Source organism: Amphiprion ocellaris, chromosome 9 (assembly GCF_022539595.1).
Source record: "Amphiprion ocellaris isolate individual 3 ecotype Okinawa chromosome 9, ASM2253959v1, whole genome shotgun sequence".
Lineage (NCBI taxonomy): Eukaryota > Metazoa > Chordata > Actinopteri > Pomacentridae > Amphiprion > Amphiprion ocellaris.
Window position 1 is genome coordinate 23,000,844 of NC_072774.1, and position 21,537 is coordinate 23,022,380.

The 21,537-nt window shown below is 43.2% G+C and overlaps 2 protein-coding genes across 2 annotated transcripts; one reads left to right on the top strand and one right to left on the bottom strand.

Moving 5' to 3' along the window:
- Positions 1-1,277: 1,277 nt before the first annotated feature.
- LOC111569493 (ankyrin repeat domain-containing protein 34A) lies at positions 1,278-9,892 on the bottom strand. Its single transcript, XM_023271646.3, has 2 exons — positions 9,700-9,892; positions 1,278-5,497 (listed from the first exon to the last, which is right to left on the bottom strand). The coding sequence occupies exon 2, from the start codon at positions 5,483-5,485 to the stop codon at positions 3,818-3,820; it is 1,668 nt and encodes a 555-aa protein (XP_023127414.1). The 5' UTR covers positions 5,486-5,497; positions 9,700-9,892; the 3' UTR covers positions 1,278-3,817.
- A 4,242-nt stretch (positions 9,893-14,134) lies between these two features.
- pnp4b (purine nucleoside phosphorylase 4b) lies at positions 14,135-19,627 on the top strand. Its single transcript, XM_023271605.3, has 7 exons — positions 14,135-14,253; positions 15,048-15,220; positions 16,111-16,214; positions 16,542-16,717; positions 17,306-17,496; positions 17,880-17,959; positions 18,125-19,627. Exons 1-7 carry the CDS (start codon positions 14,231-14,233, stop codon positions 18,263-18,265), a joined length of 888 nt encoding a protein of 295 aa, XP_023127373.1. The 5' UTR covers positions 14,135-14,230; the 3' UTR covers positions 18,266-19,627.
- Positions 19,628-21,537: the final 1,910 nt, after the last annotated feature.

Consider the following 21,537-nt stretch of genomic DNA (forward strand, 5'->3'; position numbering starts at 1 on the left):
TTTCATCTGAAAGTTCTCTCTGCCACAAATGGAAAACACATGTTTAACGCAGATATTAACACAAGAAGAAGGAGCTCCATGTTGATGCCTGAACTCTGCTTCAACATCTGTTAGGATCCTCCTTCCTTTAAGGGTTTTCAGTAGGAGACCAGAACTGTGCAGAGATCGTATATCTCATCTGGCCTGGGATCAGCTCAGGATCAACCCTGCAGGAAGAGGAACATCTGGAATGAGTTGCTGAATGAGGCTGCATAAGAAGATGGATGAAGAAGAACTTCTGTCGCTGAGGTCACATGAGATCTGGCATCTTGTCTGCTCTAAGAGGAGTAAACTTTTAGTGACATCTCAGTGAAACACTGTAAATACTGAGCAGCTTTAAAGTTTTCATATGTGAGCTGCAGCTGCAGTTAGTGTGAATGATCTGACTGCACCTGTTGTCTTCAAACCAATCACAGTCAGTGTGGAGCTAAAGACAGTTCACTCAGAACAGTCATGAGAGAATTGTTCTGGTGGAACGTCTACAGCAGACAGACTAGAACTGTCATAAAAACAGATAATTCACTGAAAGAACAAAACAGGTTCTGACCCAAACCTTCCTCAGAACCTCTCAGTACTCGTTTTTGCTCAAAGATTGTAGAGATGTTAAAACAGCAACAGACGGATAGAGATGAGAGCTTATACCTGAAGCTTATGTCCAGTGAGCTCTGACAGCTGTGGAAAATGTTTTCTTAAGATCATGCAAGGCTTCTCATTGGCTGTGGATCCAGCAGAGCATTTGAACAGAGCTAACAGTTATGTTTGCTGCTGTGGTGGAACAGATGTTAGAACCAGAAAGATTTCATCATCAGGAGGAGAAACAGAGCTTCGTTCTTCAGAGGCTGGAGGTAAAACTTCCTGGAACTTGTTCCTCGGCTGCTCTGACATGGAGGTAAAACAGCTGCCAGATGTGGTTACAGAGTCATAGTATGCATCGTTTCACCGAGTCACAACTCTTGCTTCTGCACATCTGGAACTACACCCTGAGGAGGCAGAACTCCAACAGCATTGTTCTGACCAGTTCAACCTTCAGCTGAGAACCAATAAAGGACAAAGTAATCAAAGAATCTGGAACCTGAACGACGAGGAGTCAGGATTTAACTGTAGATAAACAGGAATCACAACCAGTCAGAGTCCAGATATTCATGTTTTTAAACACGTGAAGGTGAAAGATGTGAAGCTCTGATGTGAAACGGTTCAAACACTGTGAAAACTCCTTCAGTGATGAAGGTCTGCAGCTGTTTGATTGATCACTGCTTTATTCATAATCATGGTATTGATCACTGTGAGATATTGCATCATCAGGACCAGAGGACTGATGCCACAGCTTTCTGTAGGTGCTGCTCCTTTGCCCTGCAGCGCCCCCCAGTGTCCAACCAGTTGAAGTGTTTACAGTATTTACAGTCTCAGCAGGTTTTGGTTCAGATCGTCCACACGACTTCTTTGGAATTTCAGAAACAATAAACCAACGTTTGATTAACTTTAAACACAAATTATATCAGGTGTTACCTCAGAGTTCTGGAAGTACAGAAACCAGGACTGAACTGTAAAATAAAGACGAGTCTGCCACAGAAATACCAACTATTATATTGACTAGTAGATAATTACAGTACATACAGCGCAGTAGGTAGTTTCACACATCTTCAACCAGAACAGGCTTATAACTGATCGAAATAAATATGAGTTCAGGTCCATCAGTTAAACTGCAGCAGAAGACTTCATCTGTCAGGAGACGAAATGGAAACGAGCTCGGTGCAAATTGTGCATCTGTAAACATCAAACAGGTCCGATAACTTTTCTTATGTCTTCATCACGAAAGAAGGGTTCAGAGGAAGCTTCAGAAAAGGTTCAGCGGTGAAGCTGAGGAGAGCTGCACCGACCAACTTTCTCTGATTCACAACAGAAACTCTCAAACACTTTCTTGCAGTAATTTCCACAGACGGAGTCACTGTCAGACTTTCTGATGAACAAATTCGACCACAGAATTCAAGATCAACAACAGTGATAAACACATCAGCTTCTCTAACTGGTGACTGAATGGTGTGACGTTACAGCCTTGTTGTCCATGTGGGCGGCCAAGGTTCAGGTGGCACAGCAGGTTCCCACTAACTGCTGGTTAAACACATGCTATTTAGTTTTAGCAGTAACGGGTGAAAGTAAGTTTTTAGACTGACAGCTGTCTCCAGCGACACTAACACAGCTAGCAGTGTTTCCTCTGTTAGGGTTGGCTCTAACTCTCATAACAGACTTTAACGCTCTAAACCCCAAAAATCACCAAAATGACCCCATTTATCAGCCAGAAACTGTAAAAACGGAAAGAATCAGCAGAACTTTCCAACAGTCCCTGAACTATTAATTTGTGATGTGGTTGCATCAATAAAATTACACATATATCGAATATATATCATATATCATATCAAAACTACTTAATTCTACGTCCATAAAAACATTATCCAGAAAAACTGTTTGCAGCAGATGTGAGTAGTTCAGTATCTACAGTATGTAGAGTCAACATTTGTTCCAGTGTTGGTTCCAGGATTTTACATTTTTGTAAAAATAGAAAATAGATTTCCATCTTTCTAACTGTGTCCTACTGAGAGAAGACATTTCTGAGTTCTCTCTCCTTCTACATGTTGTTCTGTTTCCATGGAGCTGCAGGACTTTAGATTGCAGTGAAATAATGAGCCGGGAGCAGAAAACAGCAGAAACTGAGTTCAGAGGGTAAAGCATTTGTGTGAATCTACAGAAAATCATTTAAAGTGTCGTACAAGTCGCTCTGTGTTTATTCTGAGAGGAAAAAGCTTGTGTTTGTAAAATATTTGTGGCAGAAAAGAACTACAACTCCCAGGATGCATTTCTGCAAAGCCATTTTAGACTGTGTCATGTGACCTGATTTCAGAAACCTTTAACACAACCTGCAGCTGAAATTATTCTCAAGTGTCATTTCTGATCGGCTGCATCTCCATGGCAACAGAAACAGAGGATCATGGGTAGCGTCAGGCTTAGAATCAGTGTAGTCAATCAAACCTAATTAATTCCATTAAATGATAATAAAATACATAAATTAAAGGATGAAACTTCAGAACCTGAAGATTTGATCCAACACGTCCCACTGATTGATCTGCTGATTATTAAAACTGATTGGGTTTTTTTTCAGAATAAATCCTACCTAAATGCTTCATAGTTTCAGCAAATACTTTAATAAACAGGATTCAAACCTTTATTTAAATCAAGCTGTCTGTTACTGTGTTCATTTACTCACTTTTCACTTAATTCCATGATCAAGTGTCACTCACTGTCAGAAACCAAATAACCTGAATGCAAGGTTTTAACTTTCCCTGTAGCTTTCAGCCACACTTCACGGCCTTCATCCACCAGGCTTTAAACCACTTCAGTTTAGGTGTTCACACGTCACACATGCTTTTATTTTTAAATGTGACTATTTGGGTTTATTGTTTATTGTTTTAAGGCCAAAGTTTGTCAGATGTTGACTGGATGTCGAGTCTCTGTGATGTTGAGTATTTTGGTTTCTGTTATTTTTTCTACCCTTGACCTTCATGTTGGTCAGCTAGTTTTAACCTTTGAGAGTTTAAATCTGTTTCTGATGGATTGAATTAAATCTGGTTTTAAAACTGATCTGAACCCCTTCTCTGTGTAATAAATCCTATCAGTGCAGTCCTCCTCAGAGCCCACAACATGGTCTTTATCTGAGTTCATTAGTCAGAGAAGCTTCACCACACTAACGTCTCTGCAGCTGCCAATCACTCTTCACCTTCTGTCATCAATCGCCATTTGACTCGATGACCTTCTCGGCCAGGATCTCCTGGAAGGTGGAAAGCTGCTTCATTTGCTCCGTCTGCATTGAGTGTCTTCTCATCAGCTTCTTCTTCATTTTGAAGTCGGGCCCTCGTTTGGGTGAGGTGGGGGCCACTGGGACCAGGATCTTGTGCCCAGAGTGGACTGGAGAGGTGGGCTTGCCGTTGGCCCGGATGTCAGGGATGGGTCTCTGCGGGTTGATGTTGAGTGGCGGCAGGAAGCCGGGCCTGGTGTGGGAGATGTGGTCCAGCAGCAGGGTCCCAGAGCCACGGCGCTCCAGGAGGCCTGGGGGGCGCCGGCGCATCATGATGGGGGACACTGAGTTGGGGATGTTCTCCAGAGACTCCCGAGATGAACTGGTGACCAGGGACAGGGGGGAGGCGTTGTACCTCCTGCGCTCCACGGACACCCGACCGGAGTCTGGGGATCCTGGGATGGACTCAGGGCAGAGGTGGGTGTCTGACTCATAGTGCTCCATCCGGGTCAGTTTGGGGTGAGCCAAGGCCCGGGCCCCGACTGCCCCAGATCCTCCGGCGTTCTCCTGTGACTCTGGAGCGGTGTTCCTGCGGTACAGGATCTGGTGCTGCTGGACTTTGTCGGCCCAGGATGGGCCTGACAATGCAGCGCAGTCCTCCGAGCAGGACCGGTCGATGAGTTTGGGGGAACAGGGGTCATGGGTCTCAATGCTGTGTCGCCGTGACAACAGAGGTCTGACCGGTTCCACAATGGACAGGCCATTAATCTCGGTGATTGTCCTACTCAGGTCGCCTTCCTCCGCCAGACCACCTTCCACCCGGTCCAGAGGAACGGCGCTCAGCACTGAGGGCGCCACCAGTCCCCAGGGCTCCGAGTTCAGCCTCTTCAGCAGCTTGCGAGGCGGCGGTCTCTTCTCACCTGGAGGTCGAGCTGAAGGTAAAGGTAACGCAGAGGTGAGAGCAAAGCTGAAGATGCCCTCTTCATCTTTATTCTTGTCCCCTGCAGGCGACGACGTGCCGATCTCCACATCGGAAGGCGACATGCAGGCCGGAGACAGTTTGTCCACTATGCCAGGCGAGGGCGGCGAGTTGAGGTACTGTTTGGTCTTCTTGGTGCCGGATGGAGACGTGTCGGTGGTAATGATGATCACCTCCTTGCCTTTGGCCTTGCAGGCATCCAGCAGAACCTGCAGCGTGTCGCGGTCTCCCCTGTTGATGGCATGGACGAGGGCAGAGGAGCCGGAGTAATCCTTGAGGCTGGGATCTGCTCCATTCTCCAGCAGCAGTGACACCACCTCCTTCCCCGCCTGCTCCGCACAGGCATGCATGAGTGCTGTGCGACCGCTCTTGTCGGGGATGTTTGGGTCGGCGCCTTTCTCCAGCAGGTACCGCACCATCCTTTGCCGGGTCTGCTGATCATCGTAGCTTGCCAGGCAGGCGGCAGAGATCGGTGTCTCGCCACGCTCGTTGCCCTCGTTGATATAGGCGCCACCCTCCAGCAGCAGACGGGTCAGTCGCAGCTTTCCCTGGAAGACGGCTTTGAGGAGGGCGTTCCCCTCGGTCTGCAGCGGGCCTCCATCTCCCATGATCCTCTGCCTCACCTCAGACCTGCTGCCTGCTGGAAGCTCGCTCAGCGCTGACAGGCCATCGTCCACCATAAGTCACATGACCTGCAGGAGAAACACATCGAGGTGAGTCCACCTGAACACCAACACACTGACAGAGAGAAATGCTGCGTATGATTGGCTGAGATGACCCAACTGGACTGGCTTCACTTTCCTGTTGTTTTTTGTACTGTGAATGTCAGAAAAATTAACTAATCAGAGTAAAAAGCATTTACATCCTGTAATAACACTGTAACAATAAAAACTGCAAAAACAGTAATATTCCAGGAGCTGGATGCCAAAAAAATACTGCAAATAAAACTACCATCTTATTAAAAGGCAGTAAGCTTTTATAAATAGAATACATTTTTTAGCATAAAATTTACATGAGAATTTTTTTTTTGACATTTTAGTGTTTGATGAAGAATATTCACATATGGAAAAACAAAGAAGTGACTGACAGTATCTTTTTAAAAATTATAAAATTTGATTGATATAATGATAAATAATATACACTACCTGTCCTAAGTTTGAACACACCTTCTAATTTAATGATTTTTCTTTATTTTCATGACTATTTACATTGTAAATTCTCACTGATGCATCAGAGCTATCAATGAACACATATGGAGTTATGTAGTAAACAAAGAAGTGTGAAATAAGTCAAAATATGTTTTATATTTTATATTTTCTTCAAAATTGCCACCCTTTGCTTTGATTACTGCTTTGCACACTCTTGGCATTCTCTCCATGAGCTTCATGAAGTAGTCACCTGAAATGGCTCTCCAACAGTCTTGAAGGAGTTCCCAGAGATGCTGAGCACTTGTTGGCCCTTTTGCTTTCATTCTGCATTCCATCTCATCCCAAACCATCTGGATTGGGTTTAGGTCATGTGACTGTGGAGGCCGAGTCATCTGCCGCAGCACTCCATCACTCTCCTTCTTCGTCAAATAGTCCTTACACGGCCTGAAGGTGTGTTTAGGGTCATTGTTCCGTTTTTGTCCAGACAAAACTACAATGAAAGATCTCAGGCTCGAGGCCTCACACCGGCTGGCATGAACTGTCTGGAAAGGCTGGTCTTAAGACATATAAACTCTGTGATTCCAGACTCAGTGGACCCCTTTCAGTTTGCCTACCGTTCAAACAGATCAGGGGACGACGCGGTGGCTCTTCACTCCATCCATCAACGCTTGGACACCTACAACACATACGCTCGGCTACTGTTCCTGGATTACAGCTCCGCCTTCAATACTATCAGGCTGATGAAGCTGACTGCTATGCTGGCAGACCTGGGAGTACCAACACCCACCTGTAACTGGATCCTGGACTTCCTCTCAGACAGACCATGGGTGGTGAGAATGTTATCAAGGGTTTCTGCTGAAGTTACAGTGGGCTGCTGCCTCAGCCCCAAACTCATCTCATTGTACACATGACTGCTCCTCCACCCAGGACAATAATATCATCATAAAGAGTGGGGATGATATGACCATCCACAGCCTCATCAGACGGGGGATCAGTCCTCATACAGGGACCTGGTTCACAAGATTATTGTCTATGGAGAGGACATGGTCTTGTTCTTAACATCGACAAATCCAAAGAACTCACCCTGGACTTCAGGAGGACATCCCCCTTCTCTATCAAGGAGACTGAGATAGAGTTTACTGACCACTACAAGTTCCCTAGCCTTCATATCTCAGAGAGTCTCAGCTGGACTAAAAACACTGCCAAAGTGGTGAAAAGAGCTCAGTAGATGCTGCATTTCATCAGGCTGCTAAATAAGAAGTCAGCCATCCACCATAGCCTACAGAGAACTAGCTGAAAGTATCCTCACCAGAAGTATCACAGTGTGGTTTGGAAACACATCCCTGGCTGAGAGGAAATCACTGCAACAGGTCATTAAAATTAGTGTACCCGTGCAAATGGCAATGCATTCTATATTATTATTATTATTATTATTATTATTATTATTATTATTATTATTATTATTATTATTATTATTATTATTATTATTATTACATTATTATGAAAGTGTAAATTTTCATCCAAATGTCTTTATTCTGCAATTAATTTAAAATTTGACAAGATTAAAACTTCATCTATCATCAGATCCTATAAAACAGAGCAGCAAGTTGTTGAAGATACATTCAGCATGGTGAAACATCTTTCTACAGCTGATGAGCAGAGGAGAGAAAGTCTGGAGAGGAAACATGGAGATAGTACAACATCTACATTATGAACAGATAAAACTGTCACAAAAAGACGAAAATTACATATACGAGATAAAACTGCCTGATGTTCAGAAGATTGATAGACAGAATCATCATTTTCAATGTACTCAGTGTAAAATCTCATTGAAGTTTCATCGGTTTTATCAGCAGATGCTCCGTAGCTTCCTCCGTTGTGGTTCTCTTCAGTATCAGACTCCATTAATCACTGATGTTCCTGCTCTCTGTGGTCTTATGTTTCAACTTGTTTACCCCATATTGACTCCATGTTTGCTGTTTTCATGAACTTTTCATCATGTTTGCTTCTGTTCAGAACTCTTCGGGTTTCTTTCTGGATGTTTCTGACCATCAGTCTAGACCTGCTGCTGGATCGTCTGAGGTTCTGGTCATGTAGTTGTCTCTGGACCAGTGAGAGAAACGTTCACTCTACAGAGTGTTCAGACCTGCCGTACGTCAAAAAGTGATTTTCTGTGCACACACTCCTTTCAGAGTTAACAACTGTTGATTTTACTAAACAGCTTTCTCTGATATCTCTGACAGTCTGATGTTCTTCATCTGCTCATCTCCTCTAAATGTGAGCTAAATGTAGACAAACACTCAAATCACACACAGCCCAACAAGCATTGAACAAGTGTCCAGGTATTGTCTCAGGCCTGTACATTCACAGTTCTTTCAAGATGATAGAAACCTGCTCAGGTCCAAGCTGAAACTTTAACATTCTGACTTATTTTAGATTGAATGTTCTCAAGCTCAGAATCTGAAGACTAAAACGGAGGAAACTGCCCACAAAATTATGGTCGGGACTGCATGTTCCACTACAGTGTAAATACACTCAGATGTAATTAGCACCTGTCATTAGGCTGCTGAATGACGACAAACACTCTCAGTGTGAGCGTGAACATATGGCAACACCTGGACTTTAGACCTGTTTGTCTTTGTGACAGATCAAGCAGCAGCTCACAGCCAGTGATTTAACCTCAGGGTACCAAACACACCTGGTCTAACCTCCGAACATGAAATGGAACTTCTTGTCCATCAGACTAAGTATTATGTCTGATGGACACTAAACACTGCATCATCACCACACATGATGAAGGGTGGTGTCATAGGTGTCTTGGTGGCCTCCCTCACTGGTCTCTTTGTTGTAACTCCTTCAGAGGAGTCCTACGTGTCTTGGTGGCCTCCCTCACTGGTCTCTTTCTTGTAACTCCTTCAGAGGTGTCGTAGGTGTCTTGGTGGCCTCCGTTTATTGGTCTCTTTGTTGTAACTCCTTCAGAAGAGTTGTAGGCATCTTGGTGGCCTCCCTTTATTGGTCTCTTTCTTGTAACTCCTTCAGAAGAGTTGTCGGTGTCTTGGTGGCCTCCTTTTCTCTCATAATCCGTGCATACAGCTCCTGATAACATTACTGCAGTATGAATGCAAGAATGTTAGTAGTAATGCAGTTCTGGTTGATCAGTTGTGTGATCACCGATTGATTACCTTAGTTCCGGTTTATCATGAGGCCTGGTTCTGAGTCAGTCACATCTCTACGTTCACCTGTCACACATGATGATGAAGGCCATGATGATGATGATGACTGTGAGCAGTGGAGGAATGCAGCTCTCCGATTTACCATCTCTACGTCACTCCGCAGCTTTGACGCATCTCTTTCTATATTTACACACCGGCTGCCAACTTAACGGTAGCAGCGGCGTGCGCGCGTGCACACCTCGTGCGCGCGTCAGATACAAGCGCGCGCATACACACACACACTCAGACACACACACACACTGGATGGGATAAGCTGTTTCTGCTGCATCATCAAACATCTGCTAATTTTAGAGCCTTCATCACTATAACACACACACACACACACACGCACGCACGCACACACCTACACACACACCTACACACACACACCTACACACACACCTACACACACACACACGCACACGCACGCAGGGCTCCGGTGCTGCTGATGAAGATGATAAAGCCGCTGCAGTGATGATGAGGATGATGATGAGGATGGTGATGATGATGATGGAAACGTTTCTCTTTTCTTACCGCCCATATGAAGCAGCAGCATCCTCCTCTTCATCAGTCGCCCGTCCGTTACTGTCCGTCACCGACCGTCTTCTCACAGACTGTTTACCGACTGACCGTCAGAGCCGCCGCACCGACACTCCTCCTCCTCCTCCTGCTGCTGCCGTTTCTCCTCCTCCTCTTCCTCCTCAGTCTGAGCCGCACCGAGCAGATCCACGGCCCCACGGAGGGACATCCCCACCCCACCCCACCCTACAGACACCCGCCGTTTCATCCTCATCAGAGAATGTGTCTGATGTGGGGTTCCTTCAGCTGCACAGTGACCCGTGATGGTTGTTGTACATCTCTGCAGACACTTGAGCTGCTTTTAATCTTTGTGAACTCATAGATCTTCACTGTCTCCAGGGCAACAGTGTTTAACAACTCCTGTTCAACTGAGACCTTTAGTGTTTAATGTGACATTTTCCAAAATCACTCATAATGGGGTAAACTGGGGTAAAACACCCCTAAGTCTGAGCTAACATAGGACAATATGCTTCTAGCTGTTTTTGCTGTTCTCATGACTCTGATGTGAAGAGTTTTCATTAATTTAAACGGAGTATATATATTCTTTGTAATATGTGAAACTGTCAGAGTATGAAGCCCACCCATGAACATAAGTAATTTTGTACCTGTACTGAAGTTAGATTTCTGACAAATAACATTCACCATCATCTACAGTACAATACAATAACATTGCTGCAGTTAAACTGTATTATTAGTCTGAAAGGACAGTGTTTCATTCTCCGTCTGTTCTGCAGATGCTGAACACTTGAAATTAATTCCCAGACAACATGTTTTTTGAGCATGAAAACAGAACAACTGCCAGGTGTCAGGTTTGTGTAGCTTTGATTTAAATATCAGTGATAAAAATAAAAGTTAGAATCTCTCCGACTGTGTTTTCTCTGTTGCAGTTAAAATCAGATCAACACCTTTTTGAAATAAAGTTTACCTTCAGCAGAAGTAACAAGCTTCTCGCAGTCGCCCCTTCACAAGATTTTACGTTTAGTTCTATAACAACCATATATGTTCTGATTTAAGTACTGTCTGAATGTGTTTTCAGAATCAGTGTTTACTCCTTATGTACAGAGTTTACCAATATTTAGGTATAGATATTCTAAAAGAAAATAGATATATCACTCAGTTCACCCTAGTTCTTCTGCTTGTACTGATGTTCAGGCTCAGGTTGAAGATGTTCAATCAGGCAGCATCATCTGTTCCTCACCTGATTATTACCTGATAGCACGAAGCCTCAGAGAAACAAAGGCGTCCTACAGTTCAACAGAAACCAGCTCTAACCAGCTCTATGATGTTCAAATGTCACAGGGAACACGTGGAAACACCAGTTTCACATGATAAGTTCACATCTGTACATGTGACGTTTTACAGGACACCAATGAAAGATCTGAAGATCACATGTTGATTCGTCACATTAATTTGTTACACGTGAAACACAAAAACACATCAGAGCTGTTTCACACCTGATACATTCACAGAAACTGACTTCTTGTTATTGTTGTTCTCAGGAGGTGAAGTGATGACAAAAATAAAATACTGCAGCACACACACACACACACGCACACACACACACACACACACACACACACTGTTGCTATTATGGAAACACAGTTGCTATGGTAACTGATGTTCTGAATTCCTGCAGAAGCGTTCCCACGGTGACACACGGCTTTTACCTCATTAAAACACACACACACTTTTGTAAGGCTATCTTTGTGAGGACATTCACAGACATAATGCACTGCTAAAGCCCTAACATTAACCATCACAACCAGTTAACTAATCCAAACCTGAACCATCACAACCAGTTAATTAACCCAAACCTTAACCATCACAACCAGTTAGCTAGCACTTACCTTAACTATCACAACCAAGTATCTAACCCAAACATTAACCATTAAGTCAAATAATTAACCCAAACTTTAACCAGCATAACCAGTTAGCTAGCACTAACCATAACCATCACAACCAAGTAACTAACCCAAATCTTAACCATCAAGCCAAGTAACTAACCCAAACCTTAACCAGCATAACCAGTTAGCTAGCACTAACCTTAACCATCACAACCAAATAACTAACCCAGACCTTAACCAGCATAACCAGTTAGCTAGCACTAACCTTAACTATCAAGCCAAGTGTTGAACCCAAACCTTAACCATCACAACTAAGTAACTAACTCTAACCTTAACCATCACAACCAGGTAACAAACCCAAACCACAACTACCACAGCCAAGTCATTTACTTGTACCTTAACCATCACAGCTAACTTTAACCCCACTAGCCGAAACCCTCCTCTAGTTGTTTAAATGTCACTTGATGGTCTTCAGCTCAGACGGGTCCTCATAAAGATATCAAGGCACACAGTTACAGTAAGATGGAGGTTGTTGTTGTAAAAACACTTTGACCTGTAGTTCAACACAACTACACAAACCTTTACCTTCAATAACACGCACACAGTCTAAGCAGTAAGTACAGCCCTGTGTAACCTAACTTCAATATCAATTCATTCTAACCTGCATCTCCTCACAGTAATCAGATTACTTCTACGGTAGAGTCTCTGATATCAGATTTAAAACTACAGTTCGCTTTTCATTTATTATATTCAGTCTCCACAGCAGAAACTCAGTGGATCTAAAGCAATTCCATGTTTCATTAGCTTCTTTGGTTCCTTCAGTCCTTCATAGGTCCACCTTTATTTCTGATGACAGTCTCAATCCTCCTCAGCATGGAGGAAACCAGAGTCCACTAATTTCTGATCACATCTTCTCACATTCTTCACACAGTGTGTTCTTCAACTGCTCTAAGCTGGAGAGGTTGTGTTGCTCTATCTTTCTCTGGAAAATACCACAATGTTCTGTTCGGTTCTGGTCAGGACTCACACTGTCCAGGTTCTAGTTCCACTTTGTTCTAGTGTAGAAGCTCTTGTGTGATGTTGTTCTTTGGATGTTCTCCTGCTTGAATATTCCTCTTCTCCCAGCTTCTGCAGACTGGGACTCATCTTGTCAGCCAGTATTTTGGTTTATCCTCAGACGTTCATGGTGCATCTAGAAATGTCATCAACACGTTTTTCGCTCATGCAGCTCCAAATCATCACACTCCCACCTCTGTGCTTTACTGTCAGGACTATGCATCCACTGTGGTGATCCTGGTCAGGTTCACACCTAACATGCTGGACTCCATCTGAGCCCAACTAATTTATCTTCATCTGACCAAATAATGATCTCCAACATTCATCAGGCTTCTTTTCGTGTTCTTAAACAAATTTTCATCTGGAAGTTTAGTTCTGAGCAGCAACCAGGTTTTGTTCTTCTCCTCTGTCCATAGAAGTTGATGTTCTGAAGTGTCCTTCACACTGTCTGAGCTTCACACAAACTCTGATTTCCACTGAGAACCCCTGAGCCAAGTCTGAAGCAGCTGCTGTCTGTTTTTCACAGATGGATTGTGAAAGTAGCTTACTTTCTGTGGAGTGATTTTAGGAGCTCTGACTAGTGGTACTATGACTCTTTCTATACCTCCTGATTACTGATGACACCGTGGTTCCCCGGTTTTTTACTTAATCTTCCTGGATGCTGCAGTCTGACACAAATTTTACAGCTGTATGAACAATAATAATCTGAAGTCACAGAAGAACACAAGAAAGGCCTTCAGTTTAATATTGTAATGTAATAAAAATATGAAGAAGCAGAAATGGTTCTGCAGCAGTTACTGTTTAACCCTCTGGACTCTGTTTCTGTCTCATTTTTCACCTGAAAACTCTCTGAATGTTTCACTGTTGGTCACAGCTGACTTAGTCCTGGAGAGTCTGAACCAGGAGGAAGAAGGTTGTTGGTTTTACAGAATCTGCTGCAAACACTTTATTTTTAGAAAGATTTTCAAATGAGATGTGGAAAAAAGTAATGTTGATTAACATTTGAAAAATCTGATTCTTTCATTATTTACATGTTCTGGCTGATAGATGTGTCATTTTGGTGATTTTTTTAAATGTAACGTGTCCTTCAAACCTGCCAGCAAGTTTTGAGTTTCAGATGGTTAAAAAAGTAGATTTTAATGAATGACTTGTTTAGAGCTGAACGTGAAGCTCAGCGTTTGGTTTTGATCTTGGACTTCACATCATTATCAGGTTAAAGTGAGCAATGCTGCAGTTGCTCTGCACAGAACTGCTGTGGTTCCACATGATGTTCTAACCTGATTAAAAAATCATTTCACTGAACTTAGCTGAGACAGATTCTGCTCGGCTGCTTCTGTCCAGACTTTGGTGTTGGTTCTGTTAAAATTCTGTGGTGTCTAACTGTCTCTGGTTGAGTTTCCGTTTGTTAAGTTTCTGTTGAGATCCACCTGCTGAACTTTCAGCTGAACAAACTGCAAAAGTCAAAGGTCACAGAAACTCAGAGTCATCGACCTGACTGTATTGACAGAGTCTGAGCCAGCCAATCAAAAGCGAGGACACCAAGCCTATCTGTCTGCTGCTTCTTCTCCTTCTTTTTCTGCTCCACGATGCACAGCAAAGGAAACTCCTGGTGAGTTGCTCCTCATTTATTCTTTGTCTTCTTGACTCTGAGAATCAGAATATTTCATAAAGTCGATTCTAAAATTGTTAACTGTATTTCTGCACTTTTCCTCTCAGGTGTTTTTGAAAAAAAATAATTGAGAACTGAATCTAACTCTGATCAAATTGCTTCATAGCTCGGAATTATTTTCAGCTAAACTGAAGAATTCACTTTCATGAATCTTCAAACTACAGCTTTCTGCTGCAGTAAAGCAAACTTAAAGTGCAGATTCATTTACAGCTTGAATTAGCTGAATTGTTATTTTAATTAAACGTTCATTTTCTTGCAGATGTATAAGACAATATATAGATTATATGAGAAATCAGCTTTAAGCTTAGAGTTAAAACCAACTTTAGCTTTCTTTATGTTGGCTGGTTGAACGTTAAAGTTCAAATCTTTGAACCGAAGCTGCTCTTAAACTCACATTTTACTGTTTCTTCAGTAAAACTTTGCTGATGTCTGTTTTTTCTGAGTAAAATCTGCAGCAGCTTCTGTCAATTATTACTGAGCAACTTCATGTTCGTCACCTGACACAGAACAAACTATCAGTCATTCTATGGGATTATACAGATGAATAAATGCATATATGCATTTTCTGTTATTTCACATTTTTACTTTGTATATTCCTGCTTTTATATTGCACACAACACCTGACTATGAGAATGTTTCTGTAAGGAAAACATGATTGAATGATTGATGGATCCTGATCCTTGAGACTGGATCAGAACATGAATCAGGTATCAGCAGCTTGTTGTGTCCTGCAGCTGCTGCTCCTTCGAGGACTACAAACTGACCACTGAGTGGCTGCTGAACCAGACCAACCACCGACCCAAGGTTGCTGTGATCTGTGGTTCAGGACTTGGCCTGCTGGCTGACAGAGCTGCCAACAAACAGACCTTCAGGTACCAGGACATCCCCAACTTTCCCATCAGCACAGGTGAGAGGCCACACCCACCTGAAGCTCCGCCCACTCACGCAACAACACGTGTGATGGTCATATTTGTCCTTAACTTCCTCTTTCTTTGCTTCTTGTTCACCTTCTTTTGCACGTGTTCATTTTATCGACTGCTTTCAGTAAATTAACACAAAACTATAATTAAAAATAAACAGTTTTTCATTGTTCGTCAATAAATACAAACCGAACATTGATTTTAAAAACTGATAAACAGGTAACTAGTGTTCCTTCTTACTTATTTATGAAAATTAGGGTGCATCAGTGCAAGAACGAGTTTGTTCAGAATTAATCACGTTGCCTATTTAAATAAACACCATTTCAGTTTTTTTATGCTCGATTGACATAAAAATCAGGTCGATATATAGATCAAGGATGGCATAAAAAAAATAAGAGATGAGAAAAACTTAAAAAATAAAACTATAGAATTTATTGAGTAAAATAAATAAATGATTAAGGGATTAGTAAACTGTAAATATGTTTTGTTATAGTTACAATGTACAGATCATCGTCATATTCAGTGATGTTTCATGTGCCCCTCTGCTGACTTTGTGATAATGGAGTCAGACTATTTAATGTATTTCTATCTGATATCACTGTATCTGCCATGTTCTGCCACATTCTCTTAAGTTCTGTAACATTCTGTAATGTTCTGTCAGGTTCTGTAACATTCTGTAATGTTCTGTCACCTGTCCATACAGAGAATCACCTGCTATGCTTTAGCCTTTCTGTCCTGATGCCAGATTTCTGTTTTCTAATTGTTTGGTGTGATTCAGTACTTGAAGTTGAAATTTGTTTAAGTTATTTGGTGAAATTTGCTGACATTGTGTCTGTCTGTCTGTCTGTCTGTCTGTCTGTCTGTCTGTCTGTGTCAGTCCAAGGTCATGAAGGCTGCCTGGTGTTTGGGACTATTGAGGACACTCCGTGTGTCTTCATGCAGGGACACTTCCACCTGTATGAAGGTTACTCCCTCTGTCAGGTGAGTCCGCCTGCACTGCTTTTTCACTCAAACAGGTTTTTCCCAGAATGCAGTGGGAATCCACCTCAGGATTCAGGTCACCACTTCAGACAAGTACCTTCAGTCTCTAGTCCTTCATCTGTACAGGTGATGACGCCTCTGGTTCCTCACCTGTGTAAGTGATGATGACAGGTACAGCAGAATGACTGCTCAGTTACTGCACTGATCTGCTTTTGTGGTGACTGTTGGTTTTCCTGGAACTCTAAAAAACAAATGAGTTTTATGTAAACCGGTGTTAATGTCAGGTTTACTTGTTTGTCTGTCTACCTGTCTGTCTGCATGTGTCAGGTGACTTTCCCTGTGCGGATCTTTAAGCTGATGGGGGTGGAGTCTGTCCTGGTGACCAATGCCTCCGGAGGAATCTGTCCAGACTTTAAGGTTGGAGACATCATGATCATCAAAGACCACATCAACCTGCCAGGATTCGCTGGACAACATCCACTGTGTGGACCCAACGACGAGAGGTGAGACAGAAGGACAGACAGACTGATAGGCAGACAGGAGAGCAGACAGACAGACAGACGGACGGACAGACAGAGGCTCTAAAAATGTCTTCAGTGAATGCCTTCTCAGAGAACCATTCTGGGCTCTGTCTTATTGTACCAGCAGCCTGATCCACCCTGAGCCGGGCCTTCACCAGTCCCTCTGGAACCAGCACCAGCACCCTACCAGCCAGTTTCTCTTATAGACAGAGGAGCAGACCCAGATGACAAATTCACTGGTGTGTTTAAGTCACATACAGGTGTCTTTTATGCCTCCGTTAATATTCAGAGAGACCAGAGGAACCAGTAGAGTAAAAACGGACGACTAACATGTGACTGTGCTACTTTAACTTGGTCCTTCTGACAGTATACCTTTTGTCATTTTTCTCAGTGTTGTGCTTTATGAGGCTGAAGTATTTTAATTTCATCTAAAAGTCGAAGGAGGACAGACAGAAGCAAACAAATGATACTCTGCCTTCATTTTAAATCAGCTTTATTGGCACTTTGCAGCAACACCGTTTGTCTATCTGTCTGTCTCACCTGTCTGTCTGTCTGTTCTGTCTGTCTCAGGTTCGGTATCCGTTTTCCCTGCATGTCCGACGCCTACAGTAAGGTTCTCCGAGGTTTGGCCGTAGAAGTCGGAGCTGAGCTCGGCTGCAGCGACTTCATCAGAGAAGGAGTTTACTGCATGGTGAGCGGACCGAACTTTGAAACCATCGCTGAGGCCCGAATGCTGCTGATCCTGGGCTGCGACTCTGTAGGTAAGACAGGAGGACAGACAAGTGGACAGACAGACAGACAGACAGACAGACAGGTTTGGTGCTGATTAGGTATTGATCAATTGAAACCATCAGGATGGTCAACAAATAACATGTCTCCTGTTGGTGTTAATTTACTGCAGTTTAGCTTTAGTTGGTCTAATGCTAATAAATACAACATTAACAAACATAATTTATTGCTTCATGTCAGTTATACCTGACCTCAGGTTGATACAATCACACCTGATAAAGTTTGATCCAATCAGACCTGATAAAGTTTGATCCAATCAGACCTGATAAAGTTTGATTCAATGCCAAATGATGAAGACTTGCATTAACGTTCTCTTAAATTCCGCTTATCTCTCCGTTCACCTGGTTCTCCTCAGGTATGAGTACAGTTCCTGAAGTGACGGTGGCCAAACACTGTGGACTCAGAGTTCTGGGTCTGTCACTGATCACCAACAAGGTCAGTTAGTAAATCCAGAGTAGCATGACTGCAGTTTGATTGCAATTTGATTGCAGTGTGATTGCAGTGACAGTAATGCGACAGTAGTGTGATTGCAGTGTTACAGCTGTGTGATCTGACTGCATGAAGTCAGTCAGTCAGTATGATGTGCATGTTTTGCATTAGGTGTCTCTGGACTACAGTCGGGAGGAGAAGGTGAACCATGAGGAGGTTCTGGAGATCAGTAAGATGAGGGCGGAGGTTCTGCAGAAACTCGTCACTACACTGATCACTCGCTGCCAGCAGCAGAGCATCAACACACACTAATGGCATCAACACACACTAACGGCATCAACACACACAAACAGCATCAACACACACGAACAGCATCAACACACGGTAACGGCATCAACACACACTAACGGCATCAACACACACTAACGGCATCAACACACACCAACAGCATCAACACACACCAACGGTATCAACACACACGAACAGCATCAACACATGGTAACGGCATCAACACACACTAACGGCATAAACACATACTAACGGCATCAACACACACTAACGGCATCAACACACACCAACAGCATCAACACACACGAACAGCATCAACACACAGTAATGGCATCAACACACACTAACAGCATCAACACACAGTAACGGCATCAACACACACTAACAGCATCAACACACAGTAACGGCATCAACAGACACCAGCGGCATCAACACACACCAGCGGCATCAACACACACCAGCGGCATCAACACACACCATCGGCATCAACACACACCGGCGGCATCAACACACACCGGCGGCATCAACACACACCGGCGGCATCAACACACACCGGCGGCATCAACACACACCTGCGGCATCAACACACACCGGCGGCATCAACACACACCGGCGGCATCAACACACACCGGCGGCATCAACACACACCGGCGGCATCAACACACACCATCGGCATCAACACACACCAGCAGCATCAACACATGGTAACGGCATCAACACACACTAAGGGCATAAACACACACCAACAGCATCAACACACACGAACAGCATCAACACACAGTAATGGCATCAACACACACTAACAGCATCAACACACAGTAACGGCATCAACACACACCATCGGCATCAACACACACCAGCGGCATCAACACACACCGGCGGCATCAACACACACCGGCGGCATCAACACACACCGGCGGCATCAACACACACCTGCGGCATCAACACACACCAGCGGCATCAACACACACCTGCGGCATCAACACACACCAGCGGCATCAACACACACCGGCGGCATCAACACACACCGGCGGCATCAACGCACACCAGCGGCATCAACACACACCATCGGCATCAACACACACCAGCAGCATCAACACTGCATTTGACTGCAGCAGCAGTATGAATGTTTTACTCGTCCCAGGTTGAACTCACCTGCACTGACACACTGAGGACTGCATCGCTCATTCACCATAACACGTCTTCTGTTCGACCAGCTTGGTTTACCTGGGTGGTGACATCAGTGCCTAAACCAGGAGGCACCTGAACACATTGTCACGTCACTATGGGAACGTGACTGTAAACACACTGTGGTCAGTCAGCTGTAACTGTTGTTTCCTGGAGTTTTCTGCTGCTGTCACAATAAAACTGCTGCAAATGAATAAAGACTCTTAATTCAGATCTGAACTGAAGTGTTAAAACACCAAAGTCACACAAACAAAGCAACTGATCAAGGCAGCAACAGTCTTTGAAGAGAGCAACACAACAGCTTCAGTTCTCCATTATAAAGTTGAAAAAATTCTAAAAACTGTGTCCACTGAGACCGATATTGATGTTTTCAGATTGCTAAGACACATTTTGTTGCTGAATTTCGTCAACAGCAGATTGGCGTATAGCTTCCCTGCTGGTCCTGCCCCCATTAACAGATCTGTACCTCATTCAAGTGCACTTAAAAAAAAAAAAAACAGAACTAACCCTTTCACTAGCTCACCCTTCACCTGGTTTGATGCATCGCAGACTGCTTCAGTGCACTCGACAAACTTCTGCCTTCAAATTTCAGTTGAACAACCCTGTCAAAAGTCTCCAACCAATAGAAAGCAGGCAATGCTGTTTAACAATAAAACGTTGCTGCCTCCTTGCAGGTCATTATTACCTGTGCGACTGTAACTGGGTTCATCCTCTCCAACCTCCGGGATTTATTATAAGTATGTTAATACATATACCGGTGCCTGTATTTTTACTATAATAACTACATGTAGTACCACATTGGGTGTTAGGGTTAGTCAATCAAGTTTTTTTTTGCTTTTTTTTTGGTTAGTGTTTACAGCAGATCACTGCCAGCATGGATCTCCCAAATTAACCACCTCTGGTCGGCATCCATTTTAATGCTGCTGTCACTTTCTCAAAGTTTAACCAGTAAAGGCATATTTTCTGCGCAGGAAAGCATCCATGCAGCATATTTTCAATCAGGTGAGCAACAGCTGCAGGATGATTGGGCCAAACAAGCCTCCAAGGAGTCAACTGAATCCTCGTCTGAACACTGCTTCAATAGAAGAACAACTCAAGGAGATCTGAGTTTTGAACAAAGGAGGTAAAATGCTCACTTAACTGTTCCCACAAAGTTCTTTTTACGTTAGAGGTAAGAACTTCCAGATTATTTCCAGGTACATGATTATTTCCAGGTACACTCACTTGGAGAACCTGATGGTCACTGAGAGGAACCTGTAATAAAATAAATTAACCCCAACACACCAAGGAAAGAGAAGTTCTGTGAATTTCATGGGACCTTTTAAAAATCCTAAAAGGTTTTTTTGTTTTTTGCCTTTATTATATATAGGACAGTGGATAGTGAGACAGGAAATATGGGTAGAAGAGTAGGGGAGTGACATACAGTAAATTCCCATGGGCTGGATTCAAAACCATGACCGCAATCAGGGACTACCACCCCTGTTTATGGGTCGAACGCTCAGCCATCTAAGCTATCTGGGCGCTCATAAAGACCCTAAAACTTTGATCATGTCTGTGATCCCTTCTCAGCCTCATTTATTTCGTATTTTCACTGAACTAATATGAAATTGTGCTGAAAATTGATCAAACTCTCGAGATAATTTACAACAGCTGCTGGGTTTGTCCTGCTGAATGAGGAAATGCTCATCTACAAAAAATATACTACACAATGGACTAATATAGCATCTTCACATGTTTTAATATATCTGCAGTGAATGTTCTACATCACCCACTGTACCCTCTCGGGCTGCATCCAACCATTATTTTCATCGTTGGTTAATTTCTAAACGTCAAACATGGTAAAAAAAAAAAAAAAAAAAAAAATGCAAATCAGAGTTTCCCAAAGTTCAAGATGACAAATGTCTTGTAAAAGATATTCAGCCTACTGTCACAGAAAAGGAAAGAAACCTGAAAGTATTCAATTTAGACTGTTTTTGTTTGTTTTTTAAATACTCCGACTGATTAATTTGTTAACAAAAAATTTAGCAAATAATCTGACAAGTAACAACGTCAAACAGACGGAGGAACAGCTTCTTCACTGAGCACTCATACTTGTGTGATTGTTGAAT